The 22,062-nt window shown below is 38.9% G+C and overlaps 4 protein-coding genes across 6 annotated transcripts in view; 1 reads left to right on the forward strand and 3 right to left on the reverse strand.

The window, feature by feature from the left end:
* The window catches only part of LOC6639117 (fibroblast growth factor receptor-like 1), a 109,364-nt gene extending 102,703 nt beyond the window's left edge, over positions 1-6,661 (reverse strand). Inside the window, exon 1 of the mRNA XM_002062238.4 lies at positions 5,299-6,661. The gene's annotated coding sequence lies outside the window, so the exon portion shown is untranslated. The remainder of the gene's footprint in view (positions 1-5,298) is intronic.
* A 917-nt stretch (positions 6,662-7,578) lies between these two features.
* LOC6639597 (N-alpha-acetyltransferase daf-31) lies at positions 7,579-8,387 on the reverse strand. The gene is made up of 2 exons (XM_023179080.2): positions 7,709-8,387; positions 7,579-7,645 (listed from the first exon to the last, which is right to left on the reverse strand). The coding sequence occupies exon 1, from the start codon at positions 8,385-8,387 to the stop codon at positions 7,782-7,784; it is 606 nt and encodes a 201-aa protein (XP_023034848.1). The 3' UTR covers positions 7,579-7,645; positions 7,709-7,781.
* LOC6639596 (small integral membrane protein 13) lies at positions 8,351-9,454 on the reverse strand. 2 transcript variants are annotated; one of them, XM_002062235.4, is made up of 2 exons: positions 8,733-8,873; positions 8,351-8,633 (listed from the first exon to the last, which is right to left on the reverse strand). In XM_002062235.4, the coding sequence occupies exons 1-2, from the start codon at positions 8,809-8,811 to the stop codon at positions 8,470-8,472; spliced, it is 243 nt and encodes an 80-aa protein (XP_002062271.2). In that variant the 5' UTR covers positions 8,812-8,873; the 3' UTR covers positions 8,351-8,469. The 2 variants fall into 2 exon arrangements, 1 of the variants encoding a protein (XP_002062271.2); XR_006954711.1 differs by lacking the exon at positions 8,733-8,873 and adding an exon at positions 9,282-9,454 and having other exon boundaries at positions 8,552-8,633.
* Positions 9,455-10,304: 850 nt separating this feature from the next.
* On the forward strand, positions 10,305-20,550 carry LOC6639595 (zinc/cadmium resistance protein). Of its 2 annotated transcripts, none has more exons than XM_023181778.2 (8): positions 10,305-10,419; positions 11,090-11,230; positions 17,489-17,675; positions 17,740-17,864; positions 18,506-18,603; positions 18,664-19,180; positions 19,244-19,478; positions 19,582-20,550. In XM_023181778.2, exons 3-8 carry the CDS (start codon positions 17,499-17,501, stop codon positions 19,777-19,779), a joined length of 1,350 nt encoding a protein of 449 aa, XP_023037546.1. In that variant the 5' UTR covers positions 10,305-10,419; positions 11,090-11,230; positions 17,489-17,498; the 3' UTR covers positions 19,780-20,550. The 2 variants fall into 2 exon arrangements, with proteins under 2 accessions (XP_023037546.1, XP_002062270.2); XM_002062234.4 differs by having other exon boundaries at positions 11,093-11,230.
* The last annotated feature ends 1,512 nt before the right edge of the window (positions 20,551-22,062 follow it).

Consider the following 22,062-nt stretch of genomic DNA (forward strand, 5'->3'; position numbering starts at 1 on the left):
TTGTTGTTGCTGTTGTCCTTGTCGCTGCTGTTGTTGTTGTTGTTTTTGTTGAAATGATGCTGCCAAAGGGCAAACGACAACCGGTTGATGGTATGCGGGTCATGGTAATGGCCAGCCATATGCATAGGTGAGTCTCTCACAGTTGATGATACACGCCAAGAAACTAACAAGCCTCGTTTAGATACTATCCATTAGGCTTACAACAAATACCATTAGATTTAACTATTATATCTATATATATACATACATCTAAATCGCCGCTATGATCATGTAAAGCAAAAACAAAGTTTAGGTGAGCAGAAAAAGGCAAATTAAGAATAAATTTCTTGCAATTGGCCACGTCTGTTTTAAGCAAATAGTAATTAAGAACTCAAAACATAAAATCTTTATCAGCTAACAGGGTCTATGATTATATAGAAGTCTATTTGGAGCTATTTATTCGATCAAACCACATTTTACAAGTTTCAAACGTTTCATAGACATTTAGAATTAGAAACAGATGAAAATATTTTGCAGTTTATGTTTATTGTATCTTCAAAATTTTCTCTCAGTGCATTCAGTGGTAGAGATGAGTATCGTGAGAGAGAGAGAGAGAGGTGAGGTAGGGAAGTTTGAGGCCTTTGGGTACCTGTACAACTAACGATAACCGAACCTTTGTTACGTTGCTTGTGTTTTTGCCCCGCTCGACAAGTGGAGCTGCGTGTTTACTTTTGGCGCCCCATTTTTTTTATGACATTTCTGACTATGATTGCGTTTGTATGTGTGTGCGTGTGTGTGTGTGTATGTATCTCTGTGAGAAGAGAGTGTCTATTAAAGAAACATCTGACAGCCTACGCCCACGGACAACACCCTTTTTTTTTCTTTTTTGAGGGGTAGAGTAAATTAAATTTAAAGATTCAACTCCACTTTGGTTTTATTTATGGGCGTGGCAAGAACCATTGACAGAGGCCAGCATCAAAAATTAGCGTGACCAAGCCTTAATTGTACCAAGGATTTTGGAAGGCACAATGGGTCCAGAGAAGCTATTGTAAGCCATTGACGTTGCCTAGTGCAAACAAAACTCCAAGCAGGCGGAACCAGAGTCAACGGACGACGTCGACTACTTGAAAAATCGGTTAGATGCAAAGGAAACTGAAAGGATGGACGGACGGAGACGGGGTGAGCAAACGAAACCTTCTTTGTTGAACCTTTGTCAGCTTTAAACAATTTTGAACACTTGAGTTTATTGAAGTGGTGGAAGGGAGGAAGGAGGCAGCTCGTTATTGAGACTTCGCTTTAAATTAACATAATTTTTATTTCATTCGACTTTTTTCTCCCCCTCTCTCTCTCTCTTTATGTCACCACTTCATTTTTTGGTTTGCCTAGCGAGAACCTTTTTGGATCGCCCATGGAGCATTGTAATGCCTCTTGGCCGATGATTATTATAAGTTTCATTTGGCTGCCCTTTTTATTGCGTCAACCTGCGTCCCAGCCATTAACCGAAATGAATGCAATTCAAAATAATGTTCTTGAGACCCAAGAGCCAAGGGATGACACAAAAAAAAAAACCGAAAAAATAAACAGCAACAAAGCAAAAACTTTCACTCCCAGGACGCGCCCAATATCGCTGATTGTTTTGTATATATAATGTCTCGATAGATGTATGTGTGTGTGTGTGTGTGTGTGTGTGTGTCTCAGATCAGATTCGGATTCAGTCATTGGAAACTTGCACAACTAAAAATCATAAATCTTTTTAATTTCATTGAAACTTTTGCTGAGCAAAAGTTTCACACTTGACTCCCTGAGGACATATTTTGGCCTGACATTTAAATCGATGAGAGTGAGTGAGAAACATAGACAGAGAGGGAGAGAGAGAGAGAGAGAAATACTATTATACGTAAACTCCCGATTCATTGCTGCAAAATTATGTGTGGCCGGCAAAAGTTATCGTAAACTTGCTGCTTCTGTTCTCCTCTCCCTTCCCTCCTCATTCCATTTGTCCCTCTACACCCTGCTACAATTTTACTTTTTCCCTTTTTTTTTTTTTTTTGGATTTTTAATGACTAAGCACTTTTTCCTGGTTTTTGGGGAGCAATAAAAAATCATATTTAATGAGCACATTTTGTTTGGAAAGTTCAGTCCAACGGGGAGAGGAGCTAGGTGCTGGTAAATGGGAGCTAAATGAAAGTCAATGAATAAACAAAAAAAAGTGAAATAAAAATAAAAAGAATTGATTGGAAATATCTGGCCATCGGACAGTTATTGGATTTTGGAATGGGAGAGAATGGGAGAAGTACGGTCAAATGGCTGATGACAAATGGGTCACAACGAAGAGCCAACAAATATTTGATGTTTTTTTTTTCCTCAAGACATTTTTAAGATGTAAGATGCTTACGAATTGTGTTGTCAGTTATGTCTTTTATTTAATTTACAAAGTAATTATATAATTAAAGTGTTACTTATAGATATTTTTTGGTATTATGGGAATAATGTAGAAAGTTTCACTCAGGGAATTCCTTTTTGTATAGCAATTGGATCTTGATTTGCATCATCACGATCATCATTAACGGGCAATATACATAATTTTTGAATGAAGTGTTCCCTATTGATTGGACTTTTACATGAATCAAGAGTAAGCTTTTGTTGGTGCAATTTCATTTGCATTGCATCTGTTCTTTATGCTTTGATTTCAGTTATTGAACATTCCATTTGATTTTTGCTGGCATTTAAATAATATTTAATTTTCAATGGAAAGGAATTGTAAATGCAATTTTGAGCACTGCACAAAAGGGTTTTGCCAACATTCTTTTCTTCGTTTTCTGCATCATATTTGCCGCCTCGTCCTCATCAGAAAGTGGGGCCTATGAGGAAAATTAATTACGCGCTGCAAGTTGAGTTCAGAGTTTTTAGCGAGCAAAGAGGAATTGCTAGATAGAAATGGGAGAAGATGAAAAAGAGTAAAGTGAAGTCCTAACTGAAGTCCTTGCCAATGCCAACACCACAACTGACCCAGTTGTTTAATTGAATTGAAGCCATAAACACTTGAAAGCAGAGCGAGTATTCACACACACAAACACACACACATACTAACACATATACACATACTTACTGGCACAGAGCGAAATGAAAAATGGCTGCGACAATGGCGACTCGCTAAATAAGTTTAATTAGTAGTGGTGCGAAATGCGGCCATCAATCACTTTTTGCTAGCGGAAACGGAAACGGAAACCACGTGCCCATTGCTAAGCATTTTGACAGTTGCCCATGCCACTACCACATGCAACAACAACTACAACAACAACAACAGCAAATATTAAAAGAAAGAGAGAGAGAGGAAAAAAAGTGCAAATTTCATCAGCATGACAAAAACAAGCGTAAATGTGTGACAGGCAGGCAGGCAGGCAGTCATCTCCCCTCGCCTTCTTTCATCTTCCATCTGCCCCTTCCCCTGCATCTGTATGCTTTTCCCTCAGAAGTAGCAAGCGAAATAAGTAAACGCAGCTTCAGTTCCGAATGCCAAGCAAAAGTTGTTGACATCTTCTGAGCCAACACGTAGAAGTAGCAACAACAACAACAACAAACATGCAGAGAGAATGAAGAAGGATACCTACACATACATACAAACGTACATATAAAAGCGGGGAAGGGAGGATTCAGAACAGAACACTATGGGCTGGAGAAGTAGTAAACACTTGAAAAAGAAGCAGCAACAGTGGCAGCAGCAAATGTTTGCTTAAAAATGATGAAGAAAATTTGGTTGAAACTGGGAAAAGAGGGAGGAGCTGCTGCTGCTGCTGACAGTTGCAAGACGCGTTGACAGTGACAAAGACGGCGATGATGATGCTGATGTTGATGTTGCTGACGATAATGATGATGATGATGCTGATGATGATGGTAATGGCGATGAGGGAGGCCAACATTTGGCATAATCCTCCTGACAAATGTCATTACACCCGCTAGTTTAGTTGCCTTTTGAAGTTAAATAAGAGTAGATGAGATAGATGAATATATATACATTCATACATTCCCGACAGCCATTTTTGACACGTCAAAGTTCACAAACCATTTTTTTTGTAGTTGTAGTTGGGTAGTTGCCGTCGCAACTTTATTTATGATGTTATGACAAATATAGTTGGGCAAAAAACTAAAGTTACACAAAATCATAATTTTGTGCACTTTTAGAAACTTAATAGTTCGTTAGAATAGCTTAATATTTCAAATTATCATTTTGATTCATGACATTTTAGTTTTCTTTTTGTGGCAAGTCTTAGAAGTTTGCCGAAAAACTTGTAACTGACAAAGCAAAATATATGCAACCCCAAAAAAGTATGCTATACATTTCTTGTAAATAAAAATGCCTGCATATATTGGATTATTAAGCATTAAATGACCTCATTGAAGAAAGAGAAATTGCAAAAACTAATGAAAAGCCTTGGTTCCCTTTTATATCCATTCCTGATTATCATTTTTAGCTTTAAACAAGCTATAGGCCTTTATTGTTATGTGTAATTTTTGTAAAAGCGACGGCCTTAACTGAATCGATATGAAATGAAATTGTATCAAGTACTGACGTTATACAAGGCGATATTTGATACTATTAATAGAATATCTGTCAGTTATATTTGTTAAATTAGGCTTTTTGCTTTAAATATTCACATGACAGACTTTTCAAAAAGTAGATACAACCAAAACTATTTAAGAACTTGAAATAGCTGATATCTGTTTATATAAAGTGTTTTGTTCTTCTTTTTATTGTTGTCTGATTAGGCTCAGAGCCTCTTAGGCCAGAATTATTTTAAGCCCTAGAAGATGTAACAACCACTTTAAGTTACGTTACTATCGCAGTTAACTTGGCAAAAGATGACTATTTGAATTTCATTACACGTTCCTTTGGGACATTCCTTAAATTCAACAAAGTGGTTCATTTCCTTTATTTGTTTTATGTCTTCTTAGTAAACAATTAATGTTTTCCTTTGAGAAGGTTATGCTATATGATTTTATGATTTAGGTTTAGGGCTTGTTTTTACATTCCCATCTAACAAGCTAGTAATCTTAATATCTCAAAGAGAATCTTATTCAAGGATATTTTCTTTTTGCATTGCAAAGGAGACATCTAACATTCCGATTCCCTTGTTTGAGTCAATTTCGGTTGTGACATAAGCAAAGCAAATGCAATACAGTCTAATAAATCTCAACAGTGAATAATTTTCAGGAATAAAACAATAAATTGTTGGTTTGATAGATGTCGACTAAAGACAAAACTCTTTAAATGTAAAAACAGAAGAAGTTCAACAAGTTTCATTGAGTTTTGTGACTTACCATTTGGGTTTTTGATCAAGGAAGAACAATTTAATTCTAGTCCATGTATTATTTTGGATGAGTCTGTTTTTAGTTATTGCACTTTTTTTGTCTTAAACACACACAGACACGGGCACAAACAAACAACACAAAAAACAAAAAATAAAGGACACACAGGAGCAAAAATTGGTAGGTCACGCGAGTTTTCCAGTCATTGACAAATGGCCCCAGAAACTTTGTTATTTTGTTTTAGTTTAGTCTTCCTCTCGCGAATTGGCCTAGTTTGTCTCGCTTTCACGATGTATATATACATATATATGTATGTGTGTGTGTGTGTGTTGGTTTTTCTTTTATGTAGGCCTGGCCGTTGCACTTAATGTTGTTGTTGTTTCTGCTGCTGCTGCTGGTGGTGGGTCGGCTGAGGGTGGGGTAGGTCGGGTAGCGGTTTTGCCGGCACTGGCACTTTGTCTAATGCCTTTTGTCTGGACAGAGACGGCGACGCAGCGTCTCTGTCTTGTGTCTTGCTGCACTTGAGGAATTGTGGCAAGAAGAATTAGCGTGGGCTAGCGCTTGCCGCACATACATACGACTTACGAACTTTTGACCCGGTTCGTTTTTTTGTGTTTTCTTTCTGTCTTCGCTTCTTTGGGATACAACAATAACTTGCTACTTGCCTCAAAGAGGTGCAAGATGCACTATGCTTTGTCTTTTACTTGCTTTTACTCTCACTCCGTCGCTCTCTCTCTCTCTCGCTGTCTCTCTGTGTGTTTATTTGCACATTTGCCGCAAAATGCGCTTATGTTTTTATGTTTTTGAATCGAGAAGCCGGTTGGTCGGGTCGTAAGGGGGGCGGCGACGGCGGCAGAGTCTTTCTGGGCGTATGTGTGTGTGGATGTGTGGTTGTGCGTGTGTATGTCCACACCCTTTGGCAAAAAATCAACTTTTCCGTTTTCGGGGCTTTTTTTTTGTTATTGATTTAGCGAAACGCAAAAACCTTACGAGAATCCGCACACACTATTCAAAGCAATAACAATAAATATATACAACAAATTTTATAGGCATTTGATGTTGGCGTCTATTCCACTTGCTCAATCGGAGGAATTTTTGTTGTTTTGTTTTGTTTTTATCACGCTATTCACTATACTGAACCGCTTGTCGCTATCTCGTTCACACTTGTTGTGGCATTAGCACGTTGCCGGACTGCCAATTTGTGTTGTTACGTTTGCAATTGCATTTAATTGTGTTTACATTTGTTTACAATCTCTCCACTCTCAATGTAACGGCGAATTAAACAGTTGTTATTATCATCAACTTTGCGCACATTTTGGTTTCAATTGCGAAAGTATTTGCCGCTAAAATCCGCTTACAGGACGTTTCTGCCTCGAAAGTGCCTCACGAACTGACTGACGCGCACGCGAGCCGAAAGTCTGGCCACCCGAAGCCCAGCATCAGTTTTGGCAATGCACGTGCTATAGAAAAACAGCTGTTGCCGCTAGCAGATTAATTTAACGCAAGCGCAGTAAATTAATCAAAAGGCTCAAATGCCATATAAACGACAATGCTCGATTCATGGAATACCTTTAAAAGTAAGGTTAATAAGATAAAACTGTTGATTTTCAATGAAAAATTAAAGCTTAGACTAAATAAATATTTTACGTTGAATAAATCTAGCCTTTTTTAGATTTTGCCTCCAAGAATCGCAGCTTTGACGAGTGGGCATACCCCATATGGCAGATTTTCATAAGTTTAAATGGCCCAAACTGTTAATTTTTATTTAAAACATATATAAAAAGATTTAATGTTTGTATTTTATGGTAGTTTAGTAAAACATTCAGTTTAATTTTGTTCATATATTTCATGCTCCACTTCAGACCCATTTATACAGGGTATTAATAGGGGGATATCTCAAAAGCTCAAACCATTTATGGCACTGGAATAATGGGTTCATTTGGAGCTGAGAACAGTTTTTCCTTTGCCATAAATCCTTCTCGCACTCTTCTCTGTGGGCTTTGATTTTCTCACCACAAAGAATCAGTTTCCACTTGGATAACTTTTTCAAAGCTCCAAAAGCAATCCAATTACACTGTGGAACATGTTCTTGATTTCCACTATGTAACGGTTTTATTATAATTTAATTTTTTGGTTTTAAAAGCTACATAACTTGATAAGATTTCAGCTTATGCTACTCAATCCTCTTTATCCATGTTCCATTCCTTTCTGCTAAGCAAAGTCCCTCCGATTTTCAATCTTATCCAGAGTTTACTCCAATTACAGCCAAATATAGACAAACTACTATTCCACTTTGAGGATAAATACGCTTTATTAGCATTGCATTAAAAGACACAATTCTTTTCCTTTTGTCATTCTCCTGTGTTAATTAATTAATTAATTAAAAAAAAAAAAACCTAATGCATAAAAATGCAAAAATTACCGAAAAAGTAAACGCACGCCGGCAGCATTTCTTCCACTGAGTGTTTGTATGTGTGTGTGTGTGCGTGTGCGTGTTAACAACAATGACCATCATGACCGCTATGGTTATGGGCACCGCCACTTGGTCTATGGGAATTCTTGTCGCCGCCGGCTGAATTGACCTCTTCGTCATCGTTGCCTTCCTTGCGCTTCGCCTTGGTCTCCTCATCAGCAAATTCACTCAAATCGCGACGCATGGCATAGGCATCCTCGCCATCGGCATAGTACTTGGGCTCCACTTCAATAATCTTGAAGAGGAGCGAATTGGTATAGAGATTGAGGGCAGCGCGATTACTTTTGCGGACATGCAGCGACACATACTGGGCATTGAAGCACTCGACCATGGCTTGGGATGCTTGATTCATGAGTTTCTGGGCCAGGCCCAGGCGGCGATAGGAACGCTTGACAGCAAGTGAAGTGATATGGCCATGCTTGCTCTCCTCACCCGGTTCGGGTTCCTCCATTTTGGCTAGAACATAGCCAACAATGCCGCCCTTATCATCCTCGGCCACGTAGCTGAGCTGGGGCCATGTTAGGCCGTGATAGAAATAATATTTCATCTGATAGTTCTCCGGCAGACACAGCAGATTGCAATGCTGCATGGTCATGAGGTCTTCTGGTTTGGCGCAGCGTATGTTCATCTTGAAATATTTGAAAAGTCTACTCCTATATTATATATCTAATGTATATATACACGTGAGGCGTGGCGTGGCGTGGCGTGTGCTAATCTCGTCGCGTTTTGCGTGCTCGATGTGGAATTTGTTGCTGTGGCGGCAGTTGCTCTCCAATCAGTTGCTGCTCTTGCTGATCCTCTGGCTCCTCTTGACCCAATAGTTCGCGGACCAGTCGAAATTTTGATAAAAATGCCTTCCAGATGAGGAACCAACCTGCAAAAGAATCAATTGCAACCGTATTGAATGGGATCAATTGTAATTTCAAAATAAACACGAGGATTTGTGCACTACCCAAGCTAAATAAAACATTACCCAACAAAATAATGGCAGCAACAAAGCAAACAGAAGCTAATATGGTAAAAATGAAGGCCAACCAGGTTTGCAAGGACATTATCACAGCCTAGCAATGTTTAAAATTGTTTATGTTAGTTTCGTTTTAACAAAATATATATTTGTGGTGTGTTTTTTTTTTCTAATGACAATCACTTTAAAAATCAGCTGTGAAGCAAATGTCACCATTTACAACACTGACAGCCAGGGCTGCGCCCCCGGAACTTCACGAATTGTGAATAAAATCTACTCATTTTAGTGAAATTGCGATTAACTAATATGATTAGTTCATTATTTAAGCCCTTTGGCTTTGATTCTGGGCATGACTTCTGTCATGGAAATGATATGGCGACGGTTTGCTGTTTTGCATGTTGTGCGGCAGAAGCACATGGGGGTTGAGGTGCCAGTTATGTGTCCCCCGCACACGGTTAACCATTTGATCGCGTCCCGCGAAAGTTACACGTGGTAAACAATCAAACAATAACAAAATCTCTGGATTGTGGCACGTGAATAATTTTATTTTAACTGCACCTTATTGAAATTATTGGTCAGCAGAGCCCACTTTTCTTTTGCACACCGGCTACTGTAGTGTTGATAAGTGTCAAATAGGCACCTTGGGTCACACTAAACCGAATAGTGGGAATTATTTCGATTAAGTTGGTAAAGTTGGAATTATCGTAGATAGTCGATAACCGCGGGCTGGGCGAGCGAATTGGCAGCGAAGTTTCATATTTTATGGCGAATATTCTTTTTTTACGGCGAATATTCAAAGAGAAACTTAACTTAAGAGAGAGCGGCCAAGTAAAACGTGCAAACATGTTCGAGTTGGCATTACTGGTTGCAATAAGCCTCATTGGCAGTGATGTCATTTTTTGTTAAGCCAAAACAGCTAAATCGACTGAAGGAAAAAACTAAAAAAAGCTGAACATTCGGAAAAGTGGAAAAAAAGCTGATTTTTATATATTGTTTTTTCATTCAAGAATGAATGTATTATCTAATAATACTATATTGTCAATATCTTCCTTATCGTTCAAATAATATTATCTCTGTTCTATTGAAGTTAGACAGCTGGGTGGTAGTTGGTAATCAAAACATTTATTTTGTCGGTGCAGTCCATACATAAAATTTGAGATAAATTAATTTCTAATTTAAAAATAATACATATGTTTTTGTTATATAATATATATTTTATATATTATGTATTTAATGTATTTATTTTTTGCATGTCTTGCAATATTTGCTTTAAAAATACCAAGTACATATGGATTTCGTTGTCACAAAACGATTCTTGCAAACGCTTGGAATTTCCAGCGGAGCCATTTCGTGAAAAATATACTAATTAATTTTATTTAACATTAATCAATCTTTAGGACATATTTTTTCAACATCGCATTTATCGTAAAATGCGATAAAAACAAATGCAATTTGCTAAAAAAAAAAAGAGCTAGAATTCCCGCTGCCGGTTTTTTTTTTAAATTTTTCCCGCAGTCGCATTTTCAAAATAGCCAGATCTGATTGAAAGAAAGCTGAAATGACAACAGTGGTTGAAAGGAAAAAACATAAACAACATTGAATTCGCTTAAAGAGGTCGTGCAGTCGGAGTGTTTGCGAGCGGAAATAAATCACAAAATAAAGAAGGAAAAGAATTGTCGGGAGAATAGAAGCATCGGTAATATCTATATAAATACAGAGGAAGTGATAATTAACAATTTTACTGACAAGTGCCAGTGCACGTGGACGCGAATCACGACTTTAAGAAGGCATTGAATTAAATACAATTAAAATACTCATGCAATACGCATCGTTTGTATGTACATATAAGGGACCTCCCCTCCCCCACCCACTCACTCACACTCAGGCTCAGGAATAAGGCGTAGGAATTTCCGCTTCTTTTTTGATTTTTGCAATGGTTTACTTCGGTTTTTTTTCCTTTTGACATTAAAAATGTTCCCCTCCACACCGCCCCTCTGGCCTTTGTCTTCGCTTTCAACAAAAGAACAAAAACAGACGACAAGAAAATGACGAAAAAGAAAATGTTTTGCACGCGTTACAACGTCAGCCTGCTATATATTTTTTTTATGTATTTTTTTTTTGTTTTATCACAAAAACAACAACAAGTCCCCACCTCCCCCACGCCTCCTCCTGCTGACCATCAAGCGAACCGCCAATAGCACCAACGATAGCGATGACAAATTTGCAGCTGATTTTGCGGAAAAAATTTCAGCACAAAAAAGAAAACTAATAATATGTGTTTTTTTTTTCCTTAAAATCAAAATTGAAATGTGTTTTTGGAAAAGTGTGTGGCTGAGTTAGCAATGTTAATAAATTTTTGTTTTCAGCAGCAACAACAACAACAACGAGAGAAGCAAGAAGAACAAAAGAAGCCGCTGCACCTGCGGATCGAAGGCGAGTCTATTCCTCCCCCCTCCCAATTTCCCCGCATAGGTGGAGGGACGTCCAAGCAGTTACTATAAGTTTTGGTAAGTTTGCCCCACGCCCCCTCATTGCCCCTCAATCAGTTTACGCGTTCCATATCCTTGGGGTTCACCGAACTGAGCAGGTAAAAGAGGCGTTGTCATCATTTTAGGAATACCCTTTCCAGGCCACAGGGTTGCTTCGGAACAGTGTGGGGAGGGGGTGGTTTGTGTTTATTTACCTGTAGAGAGGGCGACAGAGAGTGATCAACATCGAGAGAGAGAGAGAGAGAGAGAGGGAGAATATTTGCAAAGAGCATACAAATGTTCAACAGGGTCAATAATTCACGTTCAGACATGTTTGTCCCATTGTCCTTTTTTGTTTTTGTTGTTGTTTTGACAAATCCTCTCTTCCTTTCTCGTGTCTTTGTTTGCCTTCTTCCACGCCCTGCTGAACACTTTGATTTGAGTGGAAGTTTTTCTTGGAGAGTTTTCCTTGATTTATCCAATGCACTTGATTGGTTCGAATCGGAGTGAGAAATCTCCGAGGGGGGATACCATGGCGGGAAGTATGGAAGTAAATGCCGGCTTGACAACCGGTTACTCCACGTCGCCCCCTGCCCTCCGCCCTCTTCCACCATCCACCATCACCTTCGTGTGGTCGGCTCAGTCATTATCATCACGAGAAGTTTAATCATCTCAAATGCTGATGTTTTTTTTTTTGGTTTAGGTTTTTTTCTTTTAACTCGGAGAACAATATTCATGAGTCAGAGTTTGGTTAATTTGTTGTTGTTTTATTTGCCATAGATGAAGGAAGCGGTGGTCGGGGGAATAACTTTGAAATTAAATGTTTATCTTCTTATTTAAGAAGCGTGCATCATCATTATTGTTATCCCATTCCATTTGATCGTGTGATTAACCCAAAAGAACTCAAAGAAATTCCTTTACATCAAAATAGATTCCTTGAATTAAAATAACTGGTTACTTTAATAATAGTTTAAAGTTGTCAAGTGATTATCAGTAGGTCATTTAATCATTGATCAGATAAGATATATAAAATCTAAACGAATGAAATGAAGAGAGAATGTCGAGTATGGAATTATGAATACTTCTTGTGGATACAAGTATAAGTCAGAAAGATGGTTATAGATATCCGATTTGAATAAAGATGCATGTTCTGCAGTTCAAGTTTCTCGGATCGAATTTGATCCATTTGAACAATTTTGAACAACTTACGAAAGAAAACCCAATTCTAGAATCTCTTCTCCGCTTAGGTAAATCGAGAACCATATGAAGCAATTATTAGAACTTTCTTTGTGGACTGATAAATTGGGCATGATTGACATCAAGTGCAGAAAAATCAATATGTGTTAATTTAATTTTGTGCCAAATGAGTTAAATCACACACACACGCACACAGAGAGTGAGAGAGAGAGAGAGACAAAGACAGAGATTGATTGGAACAAGGCGGCACGGATTTGTTTTTTTTTTTTGTATTTATTCAGTTGCATTCAGTTTTTGGGGTTGCTTCTCATCAATATTTAAATAGCTTTTAATATTTGATTTTGTGAGAATATGATTTACACCCATACACATGCACACACAGACACACACACACACATATACAGATTGACCATTTGAAAGTGAAAACTAAAACTGGGTTATGTTTGCCCAGTAGAGCATATGAACGAGTCGACGATTTATGACAAGAACTAAGTGGGTTATAGTGGGTGGTAAGATAAGCTCGTTCACACACACTAACACACACACACACACACACACAGATGTACATATTACTCGACATGTGTATTCGTATACATAATATATTTGGAACTTTTGTTTTTTGAAGAGGAATCTTTTATTTTGTACACGTTCTATTATAAATCAATTTAATTTTCAAATTCCATTTGCCCCGTCTCCAACCCCCCTCCCCCCATAACATTGTCAGTGATTTTTATTGACATGAGAGTGAATAGTATAGAAATTGAAACAGACAAAAGGTATATATATATATATATATGGCTATAGGTTGGGATGGGTATCCATCTCGTATTCATATCCGTAATCAAATCCATGCAATGTCATTTAGTCTGCTCTCTCTGTCTCTCTCTCTCTTGCAATTACGCCGTGTTGTAACATTTCCACGTAATTTGCATAAATAAATCAAACTGAGTCGAATCGGATCTGAAGGGTGTGAGAGTTGTGAACTGCACTCAATCTGCAATTTGCCCATTTGTGTATCCTCATTCAGAGTAGTTTTTCACCCATATGGAAAAGTCAATTGGTTGGACGTTTTTCCTTTGTTTTCTCTCGCCCATCCGCCCACCCGCCCACTCGAAGGGTTTTTTTATTTGCAAGAATCGGGTTAATCGTCGCCATGTTGTCGACAACAAACTGCAATTCACTTTCAGCTGGGCAAAAGCCAACAACAACAACAACAAAGACAAAAGAGAAACATAAATGAAAAGCAAGAAAATTATTGTCCCGATTTCAGCTTTTGCTTCTTCTTTTCCGTTTGTTTGTTTGTGTTCTATTGACCCATTTTCCATGTGCCAAGGGGTCAAATGGAGAGTTCTTTATTCTAGCTACCTGTCTGAAAAGAGGTGAAAGAGATAGATAGTTGATTATCTTAATGTATCCTAAAAGCGAGTAACAAGTGTCATTGTCTTCATTTGCCCAGATTAAGGACGAGATCCTTACCCCTGTTTGACAATCGAATCTGCTTATCAGCACGAATGGAATTCGCTTTTATTTTAATCTCTGTTTTTTGACTTTTCTTATCAGAGAACTTAGAGAAGTGCTGGGCTTTTCCTCTTCTTCCTTTTTGTGGTTAACCTGAAACTGTGTGGACAATTGTTTTTGGCAAAACGCATGAGTGTGTGCGTGTGTGAGTGTGTGTTGTTGTAGAGAAGGCCAATTAAATACGACATGACCTAGAATGATGATATGTTGTAACCCAGTTATAGATACACACACACACATCGCACCCTCTCTCTCTCTTTCTCTCCTTCTATGTGTGTGTGTGTATCTACATATGTAAAGCGAGACTTGCACATAAATGCACAGAAGCTAACCAGCTACCTTCCAACCTCCACCAACCCTCTCAACCCCCTCCTCACCGCCTCCCTGTGTGTGTCTCTCTTCAACTATTAAATAGTTTGTACTTTGAAATCGTTTTGGCCTGTGAGCTGAATGTTAAATTGTTTTGAATTAATTGTGTAGGCCAAACGCATTGCACGTGCTCCTCTTGACACACACACACACAGACAGAGAGGGTCTATATATGCTTATGTATATTGTCAGACGGAAACTTAAAAACCAATGTCATAATCACCATATTTATCTAAAGGCACGGATTTTCAAACATTTAATACTCCATAGCCAATGGAGGCAATTAATTCCCATTTCAGTTACAACTTCTCTTTGTTGGATTCTCTCGAGGTCAGTCTCAGATTCTCTTCTCGATGTCAACTACTTAGTCTTGTCACATAAATTTCCAAAAGATTTATTAGTCAAGACTTACGACCTGGACTTTGGCGATGTTTTAACTAGTCAATGTCAACTTGGGCAAAAAGCAAAATGAAATTAAATTAGTATTGCATAATTATTAACACAATTCGATCGCAAAATTCAATTGATTTCCACATTTCTCGATTTGAGTTCGGTCTTTTTTTTCTCTGTGTGGTTGTTTTTCATATGCCAAACACGTCTCACTATCGCCAGAGTAAAACAGCCAGAGCTTAAGAGCTCAACAGAAATGTTGGAACGTCCATTCCGAATGAGGGGTGGTGGGTGGAGGGACTCGGACTATCAGTAGACAGAGGGCGGGCATTCAGTTGACCACCAAAACTCTACTCATCATTGCCGCCATTCCCTACAGAGTGTACAGTATTTAGTCAAGCGTGAAGGTGCAAGGTGTTTTTATCTGCCTTTACCTTTTACCTGTGCATCGCCGCCCTCAGAGCCCTCTCCGCCCATCCACCGCCCCGTTCAAATATTTATATACTCTATATATAGGCGAATATATTAATTGCAAGTGAGTTGTTTCTTTTCTGTTTTTGCGTTTTATCTCATTGTTTAATGACTTGCTCATTGTGAGGCATTTGATTCAGAATCAGGAATCTTTTCAATAGAAGAGTTTCCTTCACTCATCGAGGAGAGAAGATCAAGTAACTGAGACATCAAATATGAGTAATTCTCATCATTCAGTCTAGTCAGGGTTTTTGTATATTTTGTTGGAGTCTCAGATAGAATGGGTGGGGTGGGGGGACTACATTGTAATTACAATATTAACAAACGAAATAACGTATGTGTGTGTGTGTGTGTGTACATACTCCTCCTCCTCCTAATCGTTTATCGTTCATGACTGTATCCAGTTACTGCCACGAATTGCCAACTGTGATAAGCCTTCTCATATTTGTTTCTGTTTGCTTTTTGCGCACATGCTGCGTCTGGTTGGTTGGTTGGTTGTTCGTTGGCTCATTTTGCTTATCGGGAAAATGCCTGGACTTTGTTGTATTTAGGAGATATTTATCTATCAAAATATATATGTATGTACATATGTTTCTGCCAGGGAGATGTTGCTGGGCCCATTTAGTATGCCTAATTACGCATTTATCGGCAGCACACGGAACACCAGCAGAATGAGCATTGGGCGAAGGGTTCTTTGATGTGATGATGATGATGATTATGATTATGAATATGATGGTGCGGGAAGCAAAAGATAAACCAAAAAAAATGTAATGCAAAGTGCCGCATTTTGGCGTCTCGTGTGCCGACTCGTTGACTCTTGACGGCTAAAGAACAGCACAAAGAGAGGGGGATAGAGAGAGAGAGAGAAAAATGAGAGATAACCAGCCAGTGAAGAGAGATTGTATAATCAATTTTATGTACATAGTTTTGGCGGTCACATCAGCAACCATCGAGAATCAAGTGGGTTGGGTTGGGGTGGGGTGTGGGAAATATGCTCTGTGGATGCAGCCAACTAAACTGAACTACAGTGAAAACTGTTTGCAAGGCATCCCCCACAACAAGGAGATGTGGTAGCGCCTTTCCTCACCAGTCTTTACTGTAGTAATAACACTTTCCGGTTCCTTCTATTGACGGGGTTTGACTTTGCTTTGCTTTACTTTGCTTTGGTTGCTTAGCCAACAGCAGTCGATCGTTTTGCTTTATGGTTCAATTTCATGCGAAAATGCAAATTGTTTTCTTAGCTACAACAACAAACAATTCCAAACCCCTTGCCACCCACCTGGGCATCGTCATGGTGGGCTTAGGGCGGGGGAGGAGAGTGCTTCCTGCCCCCGTTTAACAGGTCCGTCCCTAACAACGAACGGGGCGACATTTCGCTTTTTCCCCCTTTCCGTTTTTTTTTTGTTTTTTTGCTTTGTTTTCTTTTATTTTTCAATTCTGATACATACATTTTGTTTTGTTTCGGTAATTTTGCTCTGTCGTCGAATTCAGTTGAAACCGTTTTGTATTTTTGTTTACACATCGACTTCTGGTGTTCCTCGTACCTTGGTAGTGTATCCGATTCTGGGTAATAAATAGCCACCTTTTGTGGCTTATCATCCAGAGCACAGTTGGAGGTGTAACTCACTGGCAGTCGATCAGAGCGGCAAGTGACTTCACTCCAAAGGAATCCATTTTTATCATTATCAACTATCCTTAAAACTTTCAACTACCAAATGCAGTTCTTTGCGTAAGTTTTCAATTCATTCGCAACGCGAGCGAGTCTCAGTCCGTGTGTTGGTGTTGGTGTTGTTGTTGTTGTCTAGTCAACCGAAAACTAAACAATTCCCAAAGTCAGGGGCCAAGCCCCCGAGCAGAGCAGAGCAGAGCAGCAGAGATAGATACTTTCCAGTTTTAGTTCAAGTCCAGCTTTTCTTTTGCTTTTCATTCAATTAAACCTCCCCGTCTCCCTCTCCCTTTCTCTTCATCTGAGGGGGAGGATGGTTGAAAAACTTTTAGCCCGAACGAACAAAAGGCAAAATGGGCAAACTATGGAAAAAAGTTGAGCAACAACAATGAAAAAACAATTGAAAAAGAAGAAGAAGAAGAAAAAAAACCATCAATTTGTTGGTAATTTGCCCCCTTTTTCTCTCTTTCTCTCTCTCACTTGGCGTGTGTGTTGTTGGTAATAACAATTTGAGAGGTTGGCACATTGTAAAATAATTGGTAGATTGTATCTTAAACCTACAAAAGGGTGAATGAACCGTCATATGAACGATCAGATCAGACCCATTCGAAACAATTAGAACAATTAAACATCTCTTGATCTACATATATGATGTTATTTAATCTTTCAAATCAATTCAATTGCAGCTTCTCCAAGATGTCCAAGTATTCGGGAAAGAAATGTCGCCTCCTCTCAATGATGTGGCTGACGGCCTTCTTCTTTTTCGTGGAAATAATTGTTGGCTATGTAACGAACTCCATGGCCTTGGTGGCGGACAGTTTTCACATGTTGGGCGATATAGCAGCCTTGGTTATATCATTCCTGTCGGTTAAGGTGAGTAAGCAAAGTGCATTGATTTCACGTGATATTCTGACTAATTTGCCTCTTTCATCTGCAGATGTCACCCAAAAAATGGTCAAAGAATACCTTTGGTTGGGCTCGTGCCGAAGTTTTGGGGGCTTTGGTCAATGCTGTCTTTCTGGTGGCTCTGTGCTTTAGCATCACCATCGAGGCATGCAAAAGGTGAGTGACCATGACATACACTCTCTGTGTGTATACGATGTCCAGGAGAAACGAAAGCCTCGCCTTGCCGCGTCGCGTCTCGTGCCTTAACGTGATTTGTTTAAACTTTGCTGAATTATTTGTGTTAAGAGCTGAGCTGCCAGTTTATTGCCATCGATTCTATGCTCTATATTGACTGTGTGTATATACAAATTGTCTTCAAGCTCGTCTTGATCAATGCAAAAGTGTATTTCAGAGTCGTTTAATCTCTTTTATTATTATCTTTCGTGCTTGAAATTTAAATACCCTGCATTTCAAAGGCAAACGGGGTAGATCAAAGCCTTCCAATTGTATGTAATAGGCAGAGGGAAAGAAAGTTTGTTACGTTAAAGTATTTATATATTCTTGATCACTTTCCAAGTAGACTCGCTTAGCTGATTGATTGATTTGTACGTACTTGCCACGCCCACTTCTATTTGGAATGTGTATGACATGTCTTTTCAATAGGTAACAAAGTCGGCGAGACGATTTAGTTTTCTTATTGAATTTGCATTCCATATGCATTTTGCGCTCCAAAAACTTTACGAGTGCAAAAGTTTCATTTATATATTTTATTTTATTACTCGATTGTTAAAACGAATATATGCGAATATATCTTTCAGATTCATCGAAGAGGAACCCATTCACGAGCCCAAATTGCTGGTCATTGTTGGTGCCTTGGGTCTGCTAGTTAATGTGATAGGCCTGTGTCTGCTCTATGGTGAGTAACTCGCCCCGATCTTGCCGATGAATCATTACTTAAATATCCATTCCATTGCAGAGCATGGCGGCCATCATGGGCATTCGCATGGCGGTGGCCTGACCCGGAACCACAGTCGCCTCACCGAATTGGCCAACATGAACGATGGCGAGGATGAGCCCAACGACTTTGCCTACGAGAAGCAGAAGGAGAAGCAGCAGGTGAAGAAATCCAGCCACGGCCACAGCCACGATCCCGGCTCAATGAACATGCGTGGCGCCTTTCTGCACGTCCTGAGCGATGCATTGGGCAGCATTATTGTGGTCATCAGTGCGGTGGTTGTGTGGAAGACCGAATGGAAATATCGCTACTACATGGATCCCGCCTTGTCCATTGTGCTGGTGGTGCTCATTCTGCATTCGGTGTGGCCCCTGCTGCGGGAATCCGCCTTGATATTGCTGCAGACAGTGCCAACCCACATCCAGGTGGATGCCATACAGAAGCGACTGCTGGAGAAGGTCGACGGTGTGCTGGCGGTGCATGAGTTTCACGTTTGGCAATTGGCCGGGGATCGGATCATTGCCTCTGCCCACATACGGTAGGGATGGATGCATGGCTTCTCGTTTGGTCGATTAATATTAACTTCTATGCGGAATTTAAGGTGCCGCAATTTGTCCGAGTACATGAAGATAGCCGAGAAGGTGAAGGAGTTTTTCCATAACGAAGGCATACACTCGACCACCATTCAGCCCGAGTTCAGTGAGATTGAAGGCTGCAACATGTCCGATGGCACTTCGAGCATTAACATGAGTGGATCGGATTGCTGTGCTCTGGACTGTCCCACCACCGAGGAGGGTTGTGTTAAGGCCACCTGTTGTCAGAATAACAACAAATTGGTAAGCCAAAGTGACCCCAGTCAAAACCTAAAATCAAATGCGAATTAATCTCTCTCTCTCTCTCTCTCTCTGTGACTCTTTCTCTGTTCATTTCATTCTATAGAATCAACTGCCCTCGCCCACCAATTCACCGTATTTGTGCCGACAGAGGAATGCAGCACGCCAAGCTGGTGATATTGAGGCTGCTGGCTCACTCTTAGAGTCTGCTCCACAGCAGGCTATAATGCCATCAAATCGAGGTGGTGGGGCATTGGCCACAGTGGCTGATGCAACAGCCACGCCCAAGAGCGATATAGTCTGACAACATCCAATACAGCACGCACAACAACAACAACAACAGCAGCAGCAGCAGAACCAACAACAACAAGTACATTTTGCCATCCCAACAACAGCAACACCAACAACATTTACAACAACAACAACAACAACAACACGTGATATATCTAACCAACAAGTAGCTTCCAATAGGGCATCATCATCGAAAAACGATAAAGATAACAATGACGATGACGATGATGATGATAACGATAATGACGATGATGCCAATTTATCCTCGGTAACTGCCCAGCGAAGGCGTGAGTTGCAGCTACGTGTCGAGCAGCAGTGCCAGGAGCAGGTAACTCCACTTAGCACCCGGAACGGTGATGAGGTGGCCCTTTAATTTAGTTCTCGTTTAGAATATCGCTGCGCAAATGGAGACTGGTCTGCCATGCGGCAGTAATTTTGTGTTTTTTTTTTTAGTTTTTGTTCTTTAGGTGAATTTTAGGCATAAATAATATATAGAGAGAGACAGATATATATATATTCGATGTAGAGTGCCGGGTTGTTGCGTGTTTGTTTAGTGCTCTAGTTTAATTGAAATCAATCAAACAATATTAAGATCATGCAAAAAAAAAAAAAAAAACAAAAAGATACAGAAACTAATATGGCCAGATTGAAGTGACCATTTATATATCTATTAGAAATATATATATATATTAACATTATAGTATGTTAAATATCTAATTCGATTCTAGTTAAAATTGAACTAGTTTAAGTTGAGATAAAAATGAACCCAACCTATGCACATACATACATACATATATTAGTTGTATCTATGTGTATGTCCAACGTTTTTTACATTTTGAGAAAGTTTATACGTGAAATGAATTAATGTATTTAAAGTTAGTTAACCTGTGGCATTAGTTAAATGACTTGAAGGCAGTTTTAGAATGCAAAGTCTATATATAAAAGAAAAACAAAAAGAGAAAACAAAAGAAAAACAACAAGAAATCAGAATGAAAGAGATAATACATGTAACATGTATTGCATGGTTAGGCGTAGTTACATTATTCTTAGTAGTTGTAATTTGCTAATTGTAAAAATGCGTTTTTACCACATTAACAACAACAAAAACAACAACCACCACAAGAAACAAACAAACAAACCAACCAACCAACATTTAAAAAAAGGAAAGAAAAAAAACATTCTAGCTTTTATTTAATTTTAATATCAAAGAGTAAAGAGGTATATAATTGAAACCTCACAAAAGAAAGCAACAAAAAAACAAACAAAAAAAAATTTAAGAAAATATTGTATTATAATTTTATAATTTGCATTTTATGTAAATAAAAACGTCAAACATAATCATTAAAATATGTTGAAAAAAAAGAACAAAAAAAAAGTATTTCATTCAATGGAATGTAAGGTATAAGGAGGTGATAAAAAAAATTTATTGAATATTTTTTGATCACTTTCGACAGTTTTTTAATTTCAATATTATTAAAGAGTTTGATTCAAGACGGTGAAACTGTGCCTTATCTTGAACAGCCGGAAACTATGACTAAATGAATAGTTATTCCAATAGCCCCGCAAAGGATGCAACAAATGTATATATATTGGCCGCATTTTGTGCTTTCCATTTTGCGCATTGCTTTTTTGAGCTTTCTTCGCATTTGGCGCTCACTTGCTTAGATTTTTGCTCACCGCTAGATGGCGCCAAAGACTTAGTTACCAAATATTCCGCTAGAATCGGCTAAGCATGTCCCGTAGTTATTTTAACAATAAGAGACTTATATTTTTTGGGTAACATTACAAGAACGATGAGGAAGTCCTTGGGTCAGATGGTAGTCCTTGAAGACACGCATCGACTGGCACTCACAGATCCAGGAATCTCCTTCGGGTCGCTAAGATAAAAAGACTTTTTTGTTTCAAGAAAAATAGCAAATATATCGTAAGTCCTTTTAAGGATCAGGACGAACATGGTGTTAAAAGATTCGAATGATTAAGGACTGTAGTTGGTGCAAAGAACATGGCGATAGTCCTGCTGAGTGCTGAGATTTTAAGGATTTTTTGGTTTCCTGCAGTTTTTTGGTCTTTTGGGACTTGGAAAAAATTACAAGTCGAAAAAACAGAAAGGGTGCTCATAACTCTGTCATTTTAAAGACGATTGGGATATGCTTTGGCCAGCTTAAAGTCCTTGTCCATGCCTATCGATTGACATCATCAGGTCCTGGAATGTCCTTTGAGTAGCTGAGGAAAAGGACGTTTTTGGAATATTGGATGTCCTGCATCCTTAGATGACCCCAACTTTTTTTGATGCCAA

Source organism: Drosophila willistoni (genome assembly GCF_018902025.1).
Source record: "Drosophila willistoni isolate 14030-0811.24 chromosome XR unlocalized genomic scaffold, UCI_dwil_1.1 Seg144, whole genome shotgun sequence".
NCBI lineage: Eukaryota > Metazoa > Arthropoda > Insecta > Diptera > Drosophilidae > Drosophila > Drosophila willistoni.